The sequence below is a fragment of the Patagioenas fasciata genome, chromosome 16 (genome assembly GCF_037038585.1).
Source record: "Patagioenas fasciata isolate bPatFas1 chromosome 16, bPatFas1.hap1, whole genome shotgun sequence".
Classification (NCBI taxonomy): domain Eukaryota; kingdom Metazoa; phylum Chordata; class Aves; order Columbiformes; family Columbidae; genus Patagioenas; species Patagioenas fasciata.
This window is the reverse complement of record NC_092535.1, coordinates 7,087,101-7,108,302: the sequence shown is the minus strand read 5'-3', so window position 1 is coordinate 7,108,302 and position 21,202 is coordinate 7,087,101. Positions and strand designations below refer to the sequence as shown.

General features: G+C 46.5%; 1 protein-coding gene across 3 annotated transcripts; it reads left to right on the top strand.

Annotated features, from left to right (window-relative positions):
• The first annotated feature begins 15,631 nt into the window (after positions 1 to 15,631).
• Positions 15,632 to 19,385, top strand: NPBWR2 (neuropeptides B and W receptor 2). Of its 3 annotated transcripts, none has more exons than XM_071815548.1 (4): positions 15,632 to 15,713; positions 15,785 to 15,993; positions 16,314 to 16,503; positions 17,018 to 19,385. In XM_071815548.1, exon 4 carries the CDS (start codon positions 17,639 to 17,641, stop codon positions 18,632 to 18,634), a length of 996 nt encoding a protein of 331 aa, XP_071671649.1. In that variant the 5' UTR covers positions 15,632 to 15,713; positions 15,785 to 15,993; positions 16,314 to 16,503; positions 17,018 to 17,638; the 3' UTR covers positions 18,635 to 19,385. The 3 variants fall into 3 exon arrangements, with proteins under 3 accessions (XP_071671649.1, XP_071671648.1, XP_071671650.1); XM_071815549.1 differs by having other exon boundaries at positions 15,642 to 15,699; XM_071815547.1 differs by having other exon boundaries at positions 15,635 to 15,993.
• The last annotated feature ends 1,817 nt before the right edge of the window (positions 19,386 to 21,202 follow it).

Here is a 21,202-nt window from a genome sequence, read left to right as displayed (position 1 = left end):
TTGTTCTGCCCATTCGTAAAATCATACCAAAAACCTCAGGGATATCTTTCTCTTAAATATTTCTATCTATTTCTATTAAATAGCTACATTTCTTAACGAAAGGCACACATCAAATCCTCTTTTTATTTGTATCCAACTCTTCAAAATCAACATGAGCTCTTTAGAAAGGGCTGCCAGCCCCTTCTCTTATTTTTCCACATTTGGTGGAACATTTTATTTCTGTTGTTGTTGTTTGCAGTATTTTTATGTATCTGGCTGAGGCTGCTTAAAATAGTACAACGAGATACCAAGGTGGCAGGGATGGAAAACTCTGCTCTTGCACATCCAGCGTTCCTGTTGCTGGAAGCCTTAAATCCCACCTCTCTGGTGGGATGAAATAGATGCTGCTAATCTAATTTCTAAAATATCAGGCATGAAGACAACACTATTTTAAGACTGAAAAAAGCCAATTTAATCAAACCTCTGCTATTTTCCCTGTTCTCTGTTCCAGAATTTATGATAGAAGACAAGAGAGGGAGATGTTTTTGGCAATAGGGTGTTTAAACTTCTAAAAAACCAAACACACAATAATAATAGCAGCATTGGAGGGAGCAGTGGAAAAATTGCCTCACCGTTCAGATTTGAACCCCTAAAATCTCTCAGAGGCACATATGGAGTCAAAACCCACCTTCAAACCTCTGCTGAAATACTTATCGTTCTGTAGACTCCCACTTCTTCAACATCATATTACAGAATCAGGCTTCTCCCTTCGTGTTTTATTTGGCCACTGTTTGTATACCTGTTGGGACAGAAGGTAACTGGGAGGCAGGCAGAAGTTGGGGGTAAAGCAGAAAATAAATCATGAGTGGTGGTTTCACAGCTGGTTTCATTGCTGACCATGAGAAAATGCTCTTGAGCTCCTGATGTGAAAACCGGGACCTTTCTTGTACCTCATGTGGCACCAATGAGGCTGGGAGGAGAACAGCCACAGGTTTGAAAGAGCTGGGATTTATCCCCATAAGCATATAGAAAAGAAACCAATTAATTCTGACTAGATGTAAAGTCACAGCCCAGAGAGGTGAGCCCAGCACCTCCTGGCAGCATCCATCAAACACCCAGGTCAGAGCACTCCTTCCCCTCCCCACAATTTATTTTTAAAGCACTTTTGCTGTATTGATGTTGGGCCATGAAAGCAACGATGGGAGCAGATGGGAGAGCGGTGGCAATGGGTACAGAGCCGCGCGGTGTGTGACGGGCGGTCGCTGGGCAGCTGTTTGCAGCAGCTGGATGCTACAAGGGCTGGAAAACGTCAGCAGGGGAACACACGGTCTCATGTGTGGCTGGGCATAAATTCCTGCTGACCTTTGCAGCTTTTGGGACTGGGATTTGTCTCTGAGGTGGTAGAAGGGGTGGGATTGTGGTGGCTTTCTGAGAAGCAGGAAAGGTGACACCATCATCCCCAGGTCTAAACGCACAGTCGGGAGCCTGTGCTGAGCTTTACCCTCCCAAAGAGGAGCAGTGATCTCAGGAGGGGCCAAACATCCCTGAAAAACAGGCATGAACACTGGGGGATTCCTAAAGTGAGAGACAATTTACTTTGTTCTCATGCACTCATCCAAATAGCAAACTCGCACAGAAAAGTTTGCTTTGAAATAACTTTTCCAAAACCAAAGAGCCAGATTTTGAGTGCATGCTTACTAGAAACAAAACAAAACCCAGTGATTTCAGCATCCCCAATTCTCACTTACCAGGACCCACTGTCACTCTGTGGCAGTGATGCAGCCGCTGTGATTTACATTAATTGACACCCGCAGTCAGCTGGGGTCCCCTTTGTCCCCAGAAATGTCCAGCTGCTGTGTGACCACACAGGGTATCTGTACATGTGAGGTCACTACGAGAGCTCCCATGGGACAGTCATTTATTGTTCTCCTATGAATAACTGCGGCATTTCTGTGCGGCAAAGCAAACACAAGGCTCTATTAATGGTTCTTGGAATTGGATGTGTGAAATGAGGTACACAGAACCAGAGACCAGCTGAATCTGTGATCTGCGAATGAGTCTTCACATTCCTCCCAGGAAGATGAATTGGAATCACTGTTTTGCCAGTGAAACCACATCAGCGGGGAATCTGGCTTAAAAAAATGTGCTTTCTACTCCCTGCTGAGCCAAAATTCCTAAAGATTTCTTGCCCAGTTAGACAAGGACCATGTCTGTCTGAGTGACAGTGAAGTGACAATCCACGAATATACTTTTCTGCACACAGTATCATCCATGTGCACAACTGATGAAGCACAGGCACACATGAATAAGACAAGGAACCCAAATGCATCACCGTACATAAATAAGTTCATGTTTTTTGAGGGGTGAGAGAGCCCTGCAGACAAACTCGAGACCATCTGTAAAAACCTGATTTCGGGGAAGCCTGAGCTGTTCCCTGGTTCTAAGGATGAAGATGCTCAGGAGCTTCCATGGATGCTCCACAGGCAGCAGGATTGTGCCCAAATCCTGCTCTGGAAATACCAGCAGTTCAACTGAGAACTGTGGGAATGATTTATATCATATCGAGAGGGGCCAAGGCCATGGAAGTGCCTTTCGTCAGCAGCAAGCCGCAGTCTGGGGAGCTCCATCTTTCACCTTGACATGGAGCTGCCACAGCTGGGGCTGCCATTCGCCCCCAAAGTCACCGTGTATCACTATTTGTATTTCTGCTGTCACATTTATTTTTGAGCAGCTGGTATGCCTGGCTTTTCATTATGATCCTGCATAAAACAGCCATTTGCAGGCTGGGACACACATAACTAATACCAGCATCTTATATATATATATATATATAGATAGATTTTTTTTTTTAAGCAATTACTAGTGAGGTTTACAATGCTAAACTCAAGAAAACATAAGCCAGGCCTGACTTACCAGAAGTGACATTTGACTGGGTGTAGCCGCATCCCCGGGTAGAGCTGGGCTCAGGATCCTCAGCACGTTTGCAGGGTTTGCTCTGCACCACCAGCCTGCCCAGGGTCCGCGTGCTCAGCGCTCTGCAAGGGAGAGAAAGATGGACACTGCACTGAGCTCCTTTTCAAATGGCAAAACCTAGGTGAGCATGACAAACAAAAGCAGGAGGGGAAAAAAAAAAGAGACAATATTAATCAGCTCAGCACACAGACAGGTCATCACACTGTCTGACCCTCTGCTTTTATTAATTTTTGACATTTTCCTTTCAATTTCTGATACAATTTGCAACCCCAGCTTCCTTTCCTGCTGGTTTAAGTCACCGCTCTCCATGCAGAGCAGAGGAGAAAAGCACCACGGACCGAGTTGTCCCTTTGAGGTCACCTCTGTCCCCAGACTCTGGTACAAGCATCACACGACTTGATCCTCCTAGTTAAAGGTGTGAAGTTAATTGGGATGAGTTTGCTCCTTGGACTTTATACTGCAGCAAATGTCAGCACTCATAATCCATGTTCTGCAGTCCCTGCTCAGGCACCAGAACAGATGAACTCCCAGAACATCTTTAATTAGCACTGACCTGCAGAGAGATACAGGGGGAGAACACAACACCTGCAACGACACAGGGAAATAAAACACTTGGCGTTGATAGTCTGAGTTGTAGCTGAAACCAAGGAGAGAGAATTTTTAACACCAAGGAGGGAGGCTTTTAATGCTGAATTTATTCTCCAAGAAGAACGATAAACTTAATGAAAGCTTTAGGTCTCCTCATCTGCCACGAGTGCACATTGCAAAGGTTTGCTTCTGGTTTACGACTGACTTTTATTAATAGGTTCAGGACTTAAATATTGTTCCTGGTTAAGACTCAGAGATAATACTTCAGATTAAGATGAGCTCAGCACGGCTTCTGCAACGCACAGCATGACTTCTCGGATCCAGACATTTAGGCCACACAAACTGTTACTTTTTCACCCCCATCTAAAGATAATTATTAGTACGTCACCAGTGTGCCACAGACTTCTCAGAGCTGTCCCATCTGCCCCGTGCTCCTGAGTCCCTTTGCTGTTCTCGCTCCTGAGCCTTATTGATGCCATTAAGTGACATGTGACATTTCATCCCAGTTTTCCTTCGTCTTCTCCTCCTGAGCCGTCTCCAGACACGGTGTGTGGGCACTGCCTGACAAGCCGACAGCAGCAGCATTAAAGTGTCTCCTCGTTGACACCGAGGTGCCTGTCACAACTTTTCGTCAAGAGCAGCAAACAAACGACTCACGGCGGGTCCCACGCAGCCCCATGGGGACCCTGCGTGGCTGCAGCTCCAGCACCCGCCCTGGTGCGGGGGGGAAACCCAACCAGGAGCACCCGAGGGACAAGGTGGGACACAGCCTGGGGGTGACGCTGCTGGGATGAGGCTTCCACAGGTAATGCAGCCACCCTGCAGCACCGAGCTGGGGTCTCCCTGGGGGGAAACAGCAGCAACACAAAGCTCTGCTGGAGTCCGGCAGAACCTACATTTGCATCTTTTTGTATGGTTTTATCTACTGTTTAGCAAACTACTAAACTAGCAAATAAAAAACTTGTCGGGGAAAAAAATCAATAGTAATTAGGTTTTGGAAAGACAAAGATGCACATTTTTTAAATATATATATACATATTTATTTATTTATTTATTTATTTAAAATTACCGGCTGACCCAGTTGTCTTTTCTTCGTTTATGATCCAGAGGACTCTTCCAAAACCCAAGGAACCAACTCAACTTGACAAGAAGTACAAGCCCTTGATCCCACAGAGGCAGATTTGACAGATCGGCCAGAATTAACATCAGGGCTGGACTTCAAAGGCTCTTGTACCAAACAGCTTCCCTATGGCCCAGTGGTGCTCCCTCCAGAGTTGGGACTGCCCTTGCTTGGCTGCCACCTTCCTCCTGTCTGGAACCTGCTCTGAGGACAACTCCTGTTCCACCCTGGAAATACTGCTTTTGGGCAGCAGAATAGAAACCAGCTGGCACGTGAGGAACTTGTGAATGTATAGAAAAAGATCAAACTCACAAAACTTTTTCATCGTTAATTATTTGCCAAAGCAGAGACCTCCCCTAAAAGAGATCTGAGCTTGATGCACAAGCCAAAACCCAAGGCAGAGCATCCCTGAGATGTTGAACCTAAATTCAGGTCCATGGCAAGGAGATTAGTCCAATTACAGCCTCTTCAGATCAGAACTAATGTCTGAGTTTTTCTACATGACATATATTAGTTCAAGCAAAGCTGGCTCAGAACTCCCTAATACAGCAACTCACATTCATCCCAGCTCCTGAGGACTTGGAAATACATTTATTTCCTTTAGTGACCCCATTGCAACCACCCAGGGCAGCTGAGCTTGGGAACAAGAACAGTGCAGTGAATTGCCCTTGGTCACTCATCCCCAGCCACGTCCCTTCTGCTGCAGGAGACCCCATTGCCCAGCACAGCCAACAATGGCTTTTTCTTTTTTTTCTAAATAAAAAAGCACAAGTGACTGGCTTGTAATGACATGTAATTAGCAGGAGCCTGAAGTGCCCCAGCCAGCTCTGGTTGCCCTCCAAAACTGCACATCTCAAGGGGTTCACTATTTGATACCAGCAGAACCAAAGAACTGATTGCAAAACGCTGGGGTTTGGGTTTTTTTGTTTTTTGTTTGTTTGTATTTTTGAAGGCACAATAGACAAAATACAGCCATTTAGCAACTGGAAATTGTCCTGTTCCCATGTAGAGAGGTCATTCAGCAGCACAAACATCATTGTTTGCAGGGCATTTCAGCTGCAGCAGCAAGGGGAAACAGCAGCGACTCCCTGGGGACCCTGGTGCTCGGTCCCACATATTGTCTGCTTCCAGAACAGGGACAACAAGAGCCTGAGACAGACAATATTGTCACTAAGAAAAAAATATATGCCAACAAAGTGAAGTAACTCTTTATCTTCAGAAAAAAAACCCCAAACTCGCTACAGAATAATTCATGAAATAAGCTGAAAAGAGCCCAGGTGTTTTTTACTCATTTAATATTTAGACTTTTCAGTTGCTTTCCAAAAGGAAGGATGCATTAAAGACACATGGGCAAGGCCAAGAAGGTGATAGATCTGTAAACACACCTCACTCAGAGATGCTCCTCCGTGCCAGCAGGATTTCATCCTCATGCCAGGCTGGGAACATCTGCTCCCGGTCCCCTTCGGACACAGGACAGGGACAGATCGTGCTGTTCATCTGGCTCAATTCACCACCTGAGATAACGTGTTCGCATCCCATTGCCATTTACGTAGGAATTTCAGGAGAAAACACCATGGGAGTCATCAATTCACAGAGAAAAGCATTAATTCACACAGTCCAAATCTCCACCACAGTGACCCAGACACTACATTTACACTTCTGCCCCTGTGCCTTATTTTTCCCCCTCTCCAAAGTCACCAGCAGCTCTCCCCATGCCCAAATTCCCAAGATAATTAAAAACAGCATTAGGAAAGGGGACGAGTGACTTGTGCAAGTCCAAGGCTCAGTAAACTTTCTCGGGGCTGACATTTCCAGCCAAGAAGGGAGAAAAATCAAATCTGAGTATAATGAGAGAAGCTGGAGAGGTTTTCAACATTCAGAAGAACATTAGCAGTTCCGAGCACAGGAGGAACGTGGCATTTCCCTCACTTTAACGAGTCCTTGGTGCGAATTGTACCCAATATCCTTCTCCCTAGTTCTGGGGCCCATTCAGCTGCCGACATGGTGCTGAATTTTTAAAGCAAAGTACAGACTGGTAGGAGAGATGGTTTGCAAATAAAATCGCAGAGGACAGCTTGGAAGCAAAAAGCAGCAGAGCCAGGGCCCTGGGATGTAACCTGAAGCTCCAGGAAATAAATGGCTCTACCACTTGTTTTCCTCCCCACAAGAGATACAGAAGATGCTTTACAGACTCTTTGACTCCTTCAGGCTGCATCAGCGTGCGGGAGGGCACAAGGATGAAGGGTTACACTGTTTTCTGCTGCCATTTCTGTGTCCTGCCTTAAGTGTCTCCAAAAGCTGATGTTTACCGGGTCTCCCCAGAGCCCCCGATGTGCTTGGTCCCTGCAGGATTTCAGGGCTGAAGAGCACAAAGGGAGATGGAGGTGCCTGCAGAGACCAGAGCTGCAATTACTGCCCCAGGTGCACTTCACTGCCCTTCAAGTGCATGACCCTAAAAATCATTAAAATCAACCACCTTGACAGCATCCAGCCAAGACCAGAACATCAGAGCCCACAAACAGCTGGAAATGTCATTTCTTAATATTTTTATGCCAGTCTCCCATCCCATGGTGCCGTCGCACGCGTTTATTCCGTTACTCGGCAGCAGCAGCAGGGCTTGGCAATTGGCTTCTGGTGGATTTGAGTAAATATGAGGCAGTTTTACTCAATCCACAGTAAAAGAGATTTCAGCTAAATCAGATAACTTCTGCTCTGAGGCTGGCCAGCCAGTAACCACTGCCAGGTCACCATCCTGAAGCCACCTGGATGTCAAAGAGCCATCATTTCATCATGAAATGGAGCTGATGGTATCACTTAGCCTTACACAAGTGCTGGGCTCTTGGGGTCAAGGTGGTCATGCCCCAAGTCACAGCTCCTGTGGAAGAAAGGACAGCAGCAGGGACAGCCCAGGACCTGCCAGCATCCCTCTCTTCCTGCAAACAGCTCAGTAAATTGTAAATCCTTCCCTTTCTGTCCGTGAAAGGAGCAAAGGAATCCTACATTTTTACCCATGTTCATCTCTGCCTCCAGGGACGATGGGGACATGCCAGGAAAAGGATTAATCAGCCTGTCCTGAGTGGGATGGGGACAATGAGGATCCAACTGCATTCATCCAGTAACAGCATCTTTACAGTGAAATGCTTTATTGCAGGAAAATGAAGTGAGGAATAGGAAGTTCCTTTGTCCACCGAGCTGCACAATACCAAGGGGCAGCAAAAAACATCCAGTTTTCAGTTCTTGTAGTTTAAGGAGAAAAATGAGCATCAGACACAGTGGGAGGAACAGGGCATCTGCTGGGTGTTCTTCAGAGAGATTAGGGAAATTCTACCCAATTCAAGCAAAACCAGTAAGAACTCAAGTCTCCATCCCTCAGAGCAGAAATAAATCAGTTTGACCCAAACGCCTTTCGACTGTAAGCAAGTTGGAAAGGCCAGGGGGAGCCACCAGTTGTGAAGCAAATAGTCCCAGTGGGACCAGTCCTGGCCATGGGACAGGGATGTTCCCCTGGGAATCTGCCAGCATCAGCCGTGGGACTCACAAGATCTGTCCCCCACATCCAAAAAGTTCCACCTTAAGTCTGTAGTTCTGTGTTTGGCTTCTCCATCTTCCTGCTGTCACTGGGCAGCTGCTCTATGTCTGCACTTTCTGATGGGCACAAAGTTTCTTATTTCCAGTCTGAATGGCAAGCTCTTTCCATTCATTTTTCTGCAAATACTAGGGGGTTTTGTATCTAATTTTCTCCTTCCTTCCCTGGTGTGCACTTCTACACACAGGATGCTGAGGCAAAGAGCATTTAATTGCTTAAATTATGCCATTTCCCCATGTTATTTTTCTTCCCAGATCATTGCACGGATTTGGTGCTGGCTAAACACTCAGAGCCTTGACACCACCGAGTCGGCAGTTTTCCTACTGATCTCCCCCAGCTTTGGATCAAGCTTGCAAAGAAGAAAATACAACAAAAATTCCAAACAGAGCCCCTAGAAAAGCTAATAAATTGCCACATGCCTGCATTTGCTGCAGGGAAGGATCAGCTTTCCCTGTTTAGTGTTGCTTATTAAGTCATTACAAACAATTAAAGCAGCAGAGGGGAGGAAGCCGGAGCGATGGTTCCCAGCTCCCCAGCCTGCTTCTCTGCCCCCCGGCATGAATTTCATAAAGCACAAATCTCCCAGCAGGAATCCCTCAGCAATTGATTTCCTACTCGTGAAATACAGCAGGCAGACAGCCTGCCTTTCCTGGCCAGAAAAGCAAAAATTTGCCTCAATTATTTCCCCCCCTAAGTTGTGTGGCTGCGATGTCAAAACTTCCCCTGGCAGGAGGCTCCTGCAGGAACATGTAACAACCCTTTGTAGATGCACCAAGAGCATCATGTGAGCATCAGCGACACCCGCAAGGACAGATCCTCATTTTCAAGCTCCGTCTTTGCTCACGAACAGGTCCCAGAAGAAAAGTCACTGTCTGCATTTCCCCAGAAAAGTTAATTTCCAGCCTGTTTTTCTCTCCAGCTATCCTACTTCCCACAAAAGCAGTGTGCCTGGGATTGCTTCGGAGCCGAGCAAGCAGCTCCATCACCGGGAAGCAGCAAAAACCTAACGGCTGAGACAATACAAATCCACTTGTCAGTCCATCCTTGTGTCTCCTGGACTCACTTTAATGTTCAAGAGTATTAAAAAAGCCAACCTGCTTCCTAAGAAGCAGCCGTGCAATCGAAACATAAATGACAGACACAAGCCGCCGCAATACAAGCACCTCTCGGCAGGCGCGGTGCAGAGATCGGAGATGTTCCATCAGTGACAATGATACCAGCTCAATTAATGCTCGCTCACTATTTGGGTCACTTTTGTCGCTTTTACATTAACAACGAATATCACACACTGCAGTTGTGCGTTTTTTCCCCCTCCCTGCAGCCACATGAAAAAGATCCACTGATCGCCCATCTTTTTCTCACAGCTTTCTGCCTGATACCATTTTCCCCTTATATAATGGGCAAAATTGAGCTTGTTTTCGCACTGGAAATAAGCCCATAAACTCTTCTACCAATTTCAATGCAGTCGATGAAACTACAAAATCTCTGTTATTCAGGTGCCTCAGAGCAACACGAGAAATAAAACGAGTAGAAGTGGGAACACCAGCCTTGGGTAACAGCATCACGTTCTGCCTCTCTCACGGATGTTTTTCCTTCCAACCCAAAAAGTCCCCTGTCCCTTGTAGGGCCATAGAAAGATCCTGCTGCTCCAAAAAACTCAGAGCAAGCCAAGCAGCAGTTCTGCAGAGCTACACAGGGAAACCAGGGGAGGTGCTGCTCCAGCCCAGAAGTTCTTCTCATCTTAAATCCTGGTCAGATAACAGGGAGATTCAAAGTCTCAAAAATAAGCCGGCGGCTGAGCAGGGTGTTTTTTGGCTGAGCCCATAAACCCCCAACAGAAGAGGTGCCTGATTGCAGGTGAGGAGCTGACCACAACCTCCCTGCAGCTCCAGACGGCTTCAAGGACAAGATGTGTAACGATGCGCAACCTGCGGACGTGCAGCTGCTCTGCAGTTACCTGGGACTTACTAAGCAATACAAAAGGGTTATTGACATTGTTGGGAAGTGTTTCCATACAGCATATGCTTCCACACTTCCTGACATCCACTGCAGAGAAACACATCACTTGGCACTTACAAGAAGGCAGCAATTCTTATTACCAAAATAAAATAAGATAAACATGAAATGAAAAATTCAGCTTCCCAGTCAGGAGCCTCAGTGTGAGTTTGCAGAAGTCTGTGGAAACGGGTCATTTACAAGGAAATCATTTTCCTCAGCCTTCAAGTGAAATTGAGAAAGAGATGGAGAGGTCTCACAAAGGCAAGTGTGCTCCTTACTGATAAAAATGACACTGATATTACCGAGGATCACTGGTACCAGAAGTGGAAAGACTGATGTGGTCCTAACTCGGCCCTTCAACACAAAACAACTTCTCCTGCTCGCTCAGCTCTTGTCTGGAACTACTCACGCGGTAGCAGGCCCAGGGAGTGTTATGCTTCGGAAATTATTCCCAGTGGAAAATGCAGAAATATATATTTTTTTTCTTCCTCTCCATAAACATCTGAAACATCTTCCCTATGGTGTAGTTATCTATAATTAATTCTGATGGGAGACCCATTTTCCATGTCATGCTCTGAAAACCTCAGTCAGTGACCCAGCAGCTTCAGTTCCCTGGAGAATTCAATTTTAGGGGTTTGCTTGGGTGCTGCCCAGGATTTGGGGTCCAAATTAGATTTTTAAAGGGAGAAGAACCAGGTCCTACTGACTTTTGCTGCTCCATTGGTTATTTCTGGTGCTCGTATCAAATCCATTCCCTCACTGGCTCAGGGACAAATATCCATGGCCAGGGGCTGTAGATGAGCAGACGGCACCAGCTGGAAACCTCACTTTGCAGCAGCATCTTCCCTTGGATTTTATTTTTTGCCTGGCTTTTTCAGCACACCATTTCCTACTGAAGTTCACCTCCATTATCCACCTTCCATTTGCTCCATCACACTGACACAACCAACCAGGATGATACTCTCAAAACTCAATTTTCATTAGCAGATATTTGGACAAATTACAGTGACCTATTTAAATACGTCTGGCTGGCATTAATTGCAAAAGTGAGCTCTAACAAGTGATTCTAATTCAAAGCCGTAGAGTCAAGTTTCACTAAGATCAAATGAGGCCGCCTACTTTTCACTTTTTCCCCTTTTTGACGGTATTGTAAGCCTTGTACTCCACTCTGTTTGTTGGCTTGAAGAACATATGGAGAAAGGTGCTGGGTCCTTCTAATTGCACCAGAATAAGTTGTCCTAGAAGATGGATTTCAAGTGGTGTGGGTTTTTTTTTTTTTAAACAATGAACATTGTACAAAATATTAAAACATTTTTCTAAAACATGATACTAAGGTGAAGATGAGTCACTTCACTGTCATAACACAGGAAGAAGGGGAAACTGGAGTGAACAAAGGAGCAAATTCATTCAGCAGCAATTTGCACTCCATAACCCTCTGATTAGGCTTTTAGGCCAGACGAGCTCTACTACTTCAGCAGACGAGATGACACATCTAGCTGTTGCTTGGAGATATTGGAATATACTGCACAGAGCCTGCTCACCAGCGAGCATCCTCGAAGGGCTCCGCACTGGTGTTCTGAGAACGTTTATAACCCCATTGCCACGCCATTGTTTGCAAAGCCTCGGAGCTTTCAAAGTGGGTCAAGCAGTGACAGAAAGGGATGACTCTTCAGAAGCAACAGTTCAGATGCCATTAAAAGTCAAGATGACAACTTATATCATCTGAAAGTGCACAGATGCCAAAGACCCTTAGCAGCTGTATAATAACCAGCTTAATAGCAACTAAATAATGTATAGTTCCTGCATGAGATGTTGATGTGTTGCAGAACCTGTCCTGCACAACCCTCATCCCCAGCAGCACAGCATGAGAAAACAGTGCAGACAGGGACCCAGGAGAAGAGCAGATCTCTACCTGACTCGCATCCATTTCTTTTTGACCCAATTAGGGCAACTAACATCCTTTTATTTCTCTTTTACTCCAGTTCTTTTGAAACTAGGATTCCTTCTTATGTCTTTCTTGTTACCTCTGCAACCCAACAATTGTGCTGTCCTTTAGACATGCCCTGCATGTCTGCTAAAGGCAACCAGCAGGAAAACGGAATCCTGTGAGCATTTCAGCAGTCATTGATAGTTTCAAGAGTTAACAGCATTCCAAGATAGCTGCGCAAGTGAGCAATTAACTACTGCAGCACAAGGTACTGTCACACATGATGTTTTTTCTTCATGGGCATAAGTCCTGCAGTCAGATTACACGAAAGCCGTGACTCACATGAGCTGACTGAGGAATCCCAAGATAGGGACCAGCAAAAGCTCAAAGCCCAGAAGACAAATCACTCCAATAACTGATCCAACACAGTAATTTCCCCTGTTTCTAGACAGAGTTAAGGAGGACGAGGCAGCAGCATCCCGAGCCATGGCAGGACATGCTGTGGGACAGGCTTTGCTTGGTGTTGGTGGCACCTCCAGCACCTGCCCCAGCGCCTCAAAGGGGATGAGCATCATGAAATTGGGCAATGGCCCCGTTCCAAAAACCTTCCTCCCCCAAAGGGCCCTGCTCTGGACAGACTCGGCAGACAACAAACCAAGGTACAGACTCACATCCAGCTCTAGGGAAAATAGGAAAAAATACTGGAGAATTAAAGCATCCTAGAATGGAAACCTATTTTAATTTCTCTCTGGAGCAAGGCTGTTTGAAGCCCAACCAAAGGGGCGTGAAAAATGAGTGTTTAAAGCAACTGCATAGTGTTCTGCCTGCAATTTTTAAATCCTGTATTAATTGACATGCTGCTGCTAGCACAGGCTCCTTGCTGGGAGACAGGCAGCCCCCTGCAAAGTCACTCACCCTCTTCAGCTGGATGGCACCTCCAGGAACATGCCCTGGCCAGGGCTGTGACTGTCTCATGGGCCTGGGGATGTCCTGCACAAGAGCCAGGGTCTCCAAAAGCTGCAGGGAATCAGCACTGACCTATCGCAGGAGCTTCACATCCTTCTTCCTGTCCTGTACAGGGAGGGTGCAAACAGCTTCAGCCACCCACCCTCCACCTTGGGTGCTGCAGCCTCCGTCACCCATCACCTCTGGGCTGAGAAATTATTCACACAGCATTTGTCTTGATTGCTCCCCTACAGAGGCGACAATGGGACAGTTATTGATACCTCCCTTGCCTGACAAAACCAGGCTATTTACAAGTAAGATTAATTTTTCTGGTTTTCTTTAAAACACCTCCAGTACCACTTAAGTGTCACTGGCTGCTGGATCCATTGCAGTTGTTATTACCGTTGGAAGGCACTTTCTTCAACCACAATTCACCAAGTTCCCTGATGCTCTGTCCTCATTCTCCTGAAAAATCAGCATTACACCCCTTGCCTAGTTCCCAGGGGTGTCCCACAAGCTTAACACCATCACCTGCCTAAGCCAACCTGGCTCACCTTGGCTGGGAAGGGTTAGGAAGCAGAAGGACACATCCCGGCGTGAGAAACCAGCACAGGGGTGATGAATAAGCTCAGGTTTCTCCTTTCCAGCTCAACCCAACACCCACCAACTGCTCCTTGGTTGAGCCAGCACCACAGCCAGGAGAAGCAGGTGGCTCCTGGGGATGCGATGGCCATGCTCTGAGGATCCCCAGGTGGAACCAGAGCAGCTCCGGGACACTCAACCCAAGGCAGAGGTTACAACAGTGAATGTTACCTTACCGTACATAAATAACCCGACTGGGCACAGGGGCTTTACTTACCAAAAGCCATCACTTGCAGACCGTTCAGCAGAATCAGTTATGGATATTAACCCGCAGTGCTTTACCATCTTTTGAAAAGCCTGAACACCTCACACAAATAAATCACCCTAATCACCAGCCACCTCAAGATAGTTAGCCGAGAACATTTTGTTTTGGTGAGCAAAGAGTATCGATTGTGTATCTGTGTCCTTGAGATGAACTTCACTCTTTGACAGCAGCCAGAGACCAAGAAAACAGGATGATCTCCCCTGCCTGTCCCTCTAGGGGCAGGGGAGGGAAGCAAAACAGTTTTATCTAACTGGACCCAGTCACAGGACTTCTCTGGGGCTGCAGGAGCAACACGGTCATGCCCTGGGCCTGTGAAGCAATGAGCATCAAGTGAAGGGATACCCAGCCATACAAAACTACATTACTAAAACATCCATCCCTCCAGATGCTCCCTGTTCACATCACCCATGTTTCTCCTCCATGCTCAGCCACAGGCTCTGGCTGGACCCAGAGACACAAGGGAAAGATTTTCTTTGTTGATGTCAGTGCTCCTGCCACAGTACAACTTCATGCATCAATTTAGATGTTTGCAATTGTTTTCCCCAGAGCAGGTGAGTTTTACTGCAAATCTGTTAAAAGGAACTAGGTGAGGAGCAGAGCTCGGAAAGCAGGTGCCGTGAATTTGTCTGGGGGATAGAAAAGAAACAAAACCCCTTCTATTCTCACCAGACAATGAGATTCAATTCTTTATCTCCATCTCATCTCTGACAAGGTTGTTTTAATCAAACGCATCCTAACCAAGACACGCTGTGGATAATGAGAAATAAGGCGGCACAGGCACCACCCATGCGCGATCCGCAGGAGCCCCACTGCCCTCCCCAGACCCCGAAATCCCATTCCCTGAGGAATACATCCCAAAAAATGCAGCACCTGGGCACACATGCGCTGGCCAAGGCAGCCTGACAGCTCGTTCCAAGATAACACAGTTTGGACAGTGAGAGGACAAATTTCAGCTCTCCCAGGGACCCAAGAGATGTGCTTTGTGCTCAGGCGGATGGGGGGAAAGCCACGATGGAAGGATTTTGAAAGCAAAATACCTTTACAGCCTTTTACACTGGGGACTAGTTACAGATCAGAAAATTTAACATCATGTTCTCCTGAATTTTTCTATCTTCCAGTATTTCCTTCTCTTTGTCAGAGAAAACGGTCATTCCTGAAAAACTGCCACCCCCACAGACCTGTAATAACTCCCTTTTTCTTACAACTATTTACAAACTGTGCCAGTTTTCCCAAAAGAGGCAAGGGAAGGGCTCTGGAGGTCTTAATCTGAAGAAATATCATCCTTATAATTCCTACGGATCTTCTTAGATGCTCTTCAGTTTGTTTAATTTTGCGTAGGTCTAACAGCTGGTCAGATTTTGGTTGGCATGCAGAAAATAACTGTGAGAGTTGTACATTGGGCACAAAAAACCCCACAAATACTATCTGCTGAAAAGTCCATTGTACCCATGGCCTCAAGGAGCTGCCTCCCTGAGTGCAATGAAGTGTTTTGTTCCCACTCAGTTACCGGCGCACAGCAATCTTGCCAGAAAAGGTTAAACATCCCCAGAAGAGGAGCAAAGTCAAACCGAGCTCTGCGCTACAGGGCTCATTTAAACAAGGTGACCCGCTTGGTTCAACGACACTGCACACTGCCAGGCACAGCGCTGATGGATGCTCGCGTTTTCTCTCCCCCGGTATTGAAACAAAGGTCAGGCAACCTACAATTAATTGGGGGATACATTTAAAGGACCCTTGGTTTCCTTTTTCCTCTTTTTGTAGAGACATGAAGGGAAAGTGGTTTTGCGTTGTTGCTGGTTTTGCCGTATAACCTGGGGTGCGTTTCTGCTGAGCTTTACGGAACTCCTGCACCCTGTGCTGTACAGCTGAATTACTTAGCTGCATTTCCAAAGCTGGACCAGAGACCCAGCTGGGAAAAAAAAACAGCTGAGCTCCTCCAGAGCAGCCAAAACCTGCACGTATCTGATAAGGTATGGCTGTTTATTTGTTCATTTTGAGCACTGTAATGTTGCGCACCCTCCCCCTCACCCCCCATTTGTGCATCTTCCTTTGTTAAAACCTGCCAGTGTTCCCTATTGAAGCAGTTTAACCCCCTCGCTTCCCACCATTTCACACATCCCTTGCTCAGCCAGCCCTGGGTGCTGCCCCTCAACATCCCCCTCATTCCTCCAGAAAACAGCCCTGGAGCACCAGCTGCTCACCAGCATCCACCTTATTTACCATTTAAATAACCCTGCAGAGAGACAACTTTTATTTTTTTTGTTTCCCCTCCTTCCCTGTTGTTCACAAGTTCTAATTGCTCTGACACGCGAGGCACACACAGAGCCACCGTGCAGATATGATTGCAAAGCCGGGTAACGTCAGCAGCCCAGAGACCGTCAGCATCCCGGAGACCCTCCTCCAACTCAGCTCAGAGAGAAGCAGCTCAACAGTGCAGAGCAGCAGGTGCCAGAGGAGGCAGCCGGAGCCGCTCACACCAGGTAAGAGCCACTTCACCCCTCAATTCCCAAATCTCAGCTTTATTGCTGTGAGATAACAAAATGCAAGCAAATCATTTCTCTTTGCAGAGCTGGGGGAACAGTTGCCACAGCTTTGATCTCCATGGAGGGTCGGGGGTTTGTTCACTTTACTGCGGAGGAATTCTTGGAAGGATGGGTCAGGCGATAGCAATGGATGTGGCAACTACTACAGACATGAGCAGAGGGGGTAATTCTTGCTTTGGCTTTCAAGTGGGTTTGTGTTCAGGTTACTTCTGCCCTCACTTTCCTGAATAATCCTGAAGTTTTGAGATTTACAGGTTTATCTGTCCACCTGTGCCAAGTTTTGTGTGCTGCCACAGTTGTTTGCAATGGGTATGGGCTTCATATTGAATAAGATCGTAACATACCCTTGCTTAGAGAGCTACTTTAATTGCAGGTTAAGCTCCTTTAACCCTTAGTTTTGAAAGCACTCCTTGAATTGGCTTTTTCTTTTTCCCCCTCCCTCTTTTGCTAGGGGACCCTGGGAGTGGGGAGCAGCCACGTCGGAAACTTCGCTGTTTGTGAAATCTCAGTCAATGAAGAGAGTCTGAACTCCGAGACAAAGAAAGGCAATAATTAAACACCACAACACTGCTGCTGCAGCATGAAAAAGCAAACGCTGTGCAAGTGAAGAGCCACCATCCCTCAAGTCCTCAGAGGGCTGGGAGGAGTCGAACAGGCACAGAGCTCCTGCTGCCCTCCCCGAGAGGGACTCCAGCTGCCAACCGCTGAACTGGAGCCACTTGATTGCCCCAGCAGAGAAAAGCCAAAGCTCACCAGGATGCTCTCGAAGAGAAGAGTTCCCTGACTTAAACAGGGAGTTAAAATTCTCTTGTTTGCTTCGTTCCTGGAGCCTCATGTGTGTCTTTCAATTCTTTCTCCCCCTAGCCCCCTCACTTCTGATCACTTCAAAATCTAAATTCTCAAAGGTGGGGGACAGGAGAGGTAAGTTATATAGTCCATGCTGCCTCACAACCCACTCCTAAATGAGATAGCAGCTGCTTCTCACAATAAAAAAAAAATAAATAAAAAGGCTGTCCCTTCTGGTCTAGTAAGGCTTTCGGTGACATCTGAGGGCAGTCTGTGACCGGCAGGCATGGGAAACAGCTCTGTTTGGGATGAGCTGAACAGCACCTGCAGCAATGCTGGCAACAGCTGCTATCTGGACAACAGCATGAGGTTCAACTTAACCTTCCAAGAGGCAGCCGATTTCTATGTCGTCCTCCCTGTCATTTACTCTGTGATCTGCGCTGTTGGGCTCACAGGCAACACTGCCGTCATCTACGTGATCCTCAAGGCCCCCAAGATGAAGACTGTGACAAACATGTTCATCCTGAACCTTGCTATAGCTGATGACTTGTTCACACTCGTCTTGCCCATTAATATTGCTGAACACCTTCTCCACTACTGGCCCTTTGGAGAAGTCCTCTGCAAGGTCATCTTGTCCATAGACCACTACAATATCTTCTCCAGCATTTATTTCCTAACAGTAATGAGCATAGACAGATATCTGGTAGTACTGGCTACAGTCAAGTCCAAGAGGATGCCACATCGTACATACAGAGCTGCCAGGATTGTCAGTTTGTGCATCTGGATTCTAGTCACCATCATAGTCCTCCCTTTCATCATCTTTGCCAATGTCTATGTAGATGACCTGGAGATCAAAAGTTGTGGTCTCAATTTCCCCAAGCCTGAAAGGTTGTGGTTCAAAGCCAGCAGGATTTACACCCTCATCCTTGGCTTTGCCATTCCAGTATCCACCATCTGCATTCTCTACATCATGATGCTCTACAAGCTGAGGAACATGCACTTGAACTCTAATGCTAAAGCCTTGGACAAAGCCAAGAAGAAAGTCACTGTCATGGTCTTCATAGTCCTGGCTGTGTGTCTTTTCTGTTGGACCCCCTTCCACTTGGCCACCATTGTGGCTTTGACCACAGACTTGCCCCAGACCTCCATGGTCATTGGTCTATCCTACTTCATCACCAGCCTAAGCTATGCTAACTCATGCTTGAATCCCTTCTTGTATGCTTTCCTGGATGACAGTTTTCGGAAAAGTTTCCGGAAGATGCTGGAATGCAGAACTTCTTGAACAGTGGGAGCTGGGGCTCATGGATCCTTTCCCTCCCATGGCTTTGCAGACTGATGGGGTGGCTACTGGATACACAATGTTCTTTCTTTCATTTACATGTAACATATGTGTCTGCTCATCATTACCATCCACACGGTCTGCCCTGCTTGCTTTCAGCTCTTGCATTTTCCCTCCCTGAACCTTCCAGCTCCTCAAAGTTGCATTTCCATGTTCTTGTTTTTTAATGACACACTCTGAAACATCAAGGACAGAAAACTTCCTTTTCAGAGGTGAACTTCTACTGCATAGTGGTCCTTTATTGCCATCTGCTGTACAGCACAGACAAGCTGGAGAGCAGCTTTCAAATTAGTGTAATGCTCAGTATTTAATAGCCATTATTGGGAGGGTTGTTTCACGGAGCAGAGTTAACAAGCACTTTCAATGAAATATCAATAAAACAGAAGAAGGATGCAAGATGAGTATTTGGAAGAGAAAATGAATCACTTTCATGTCCATATGTGCGCATATGTGTGTTATTGCTTGTTTTTTTGAGGGATGTTTATTTTCCACCCCTACCCGAAATTCCCTCTTTCCTGAACTCCTAACACAAGTTAAATTTAAACCAGAAGCAAGATTTGGGTCTCAGAGAGAGTGTTAAACAACGCACCATACAAACAATATGGCACCTGTGGGAATTTGTGGTAGAAATTATTTTTAACTAATTGTACCTGTTAAATGTCAAATAAATATTTATTTAAGAGTGATTAATGAAATAAACCTCATAAAAAAAAGACTGGTCCATCTTTCACCAGAGAAAATTTATGCTACTTGTCCCATATCTTTGCTAGATACATTGCATTTTACTTACTGTAAAATGAAGTAGTGTAGATTTGTAACAAAATTAAGGTGTTTTGCAAGCCACAAGAAAAACTCCAGCAAGGACTGCTAGTTCCTTCTTTAACAGATAAACAGTAGAAGTACTGCAACAGAACCAGGGTTTAAGAGAAAGAGTCTGGAGCCACAGCTCCCTTGTCTTGGCTCTACATTGGCCACTAAAGCACCTTGTTGAATGCAAGTGGACTTTTTTTGGCCAAAGCAATGCCAGAGACCACCTCCCTTCACCACCTCCCCAAAACCCAAATTGCTCCCAGCCCTTGTCCTGGAGAGTGATGCCCAGTTCAATACAGCACTACACTGTCTTGTAGGGCTGTAGAAAGGGGTAAATTTATGAAAAGCTTATTCTCACACCCTTTAATCCCTGTAGGGTACGTATATTCCTGGTTTGAGGCAGGCTGTGTCAGTTAATATTTTACCCTCCAGCTTTCCCCAAATCCACAAGCACCAAACTGGGCTCTTAGCTCCGCACACTCCCACAGGAAAGTACAGAACAGATAAAACTAAAGAAGACAAAGTTATATTGCACATACCAGAGCCCATCCAGAGGACAAGGCATGTACAGCAGGCATCCAAGGTCTACCCCAAAAATGAGATGAGAGACAAGGCTGTGACATGAGTCCAAAGCCCATTCAAGAGACAGAGCTGGAAACACATATGCCTCCCAAAAGAAAGGACGGGAGTTGTAGGGCTGGGCTTAAATGGAGCAAAGGGTGAGGGTGTGGCCCCAGGTGAGGCCACTCAACGGGTAATTTAGTCCCATCTGTGCTCTCTGACACCAAAAGGAACAACCTTCAATAAATGATGGCAATTTCATGTTTCCCTTTTAGAAAACTGAAAGAGATTTGTGAATACAAGATCACTTGTGTTGCCTTCTCAGTATTAAAGGTGTTATCTTTGGAAGAACAATGAAGGAAAATATATTCTTCCAGGTGAAACTACTTCCTATAAAGATCAAGAGATGAATCCCCTGTCCCAGCCAGCCTGACGAGGAGCAGATCGCAGCAGTGGGTCCTTAATCCCACAGTATTAAACCTCCCAGACATACTGCCCACAAGGTTCCCAGAGCCAAGTTTCATGGCTCATCTCTGTTTTGTGTTAGCTGCACCTTGCAACTATCAGCAAACACAAGTATTTTCCAAACCTGGTCCTGACAGCGTGTGTTGACATGTGCAGGTTTGTGTCCCAAGAGCATGAAGACACCTGAAGAAGACATCAGCTCCACTTAGAAGGTCCTGATGGATCTCAAGAGATACCAAATTACTTAAAGAATTTGGAGAAGAGGGGGAAGATCTGGCAGATGGAGGAGTGGGGACCACAGAGGCAGCTGATTCTGGAAAGGAAGCTGGGTGCTGTGGTGCTGACCAGCCTCTGCAGGGCAGGATGCCGGTGCCATCAGCAGATGAGGGGGCGCAGGGGGGTTGCACGACCCCTTGGAGCAGCCCAGCCCAGCCCAGGGAGCAGAGCCAGCCTGGGCAGGTGAGGACCACGGCACCCACTGCCTTGGCACGGTTGCCACCTGCTGGCAATGGGCTCCCGAGGTGGAAAAACCTCTGTATGCAAAACACTGACTCAAATGGTGCCACCTCACACACAAATTCCCTAGATAGCTGCAATGCCGCTGTTCATGGGCATTAGGGCTGTCGGAAGGGCAACATATTTCATTAGGCGGAAAACCTAACGTATTTCATTAGG

What these genes read in the sequence shown, in the direction of transcription:
- NPBWR2 (XM_071815548.1), top strand. Translation starts at nt 17,639, where the DNA reads ATGGGAAACAGCTCTGTTTGGGATGAGCTGAACAGCACCTGCAGCAAT.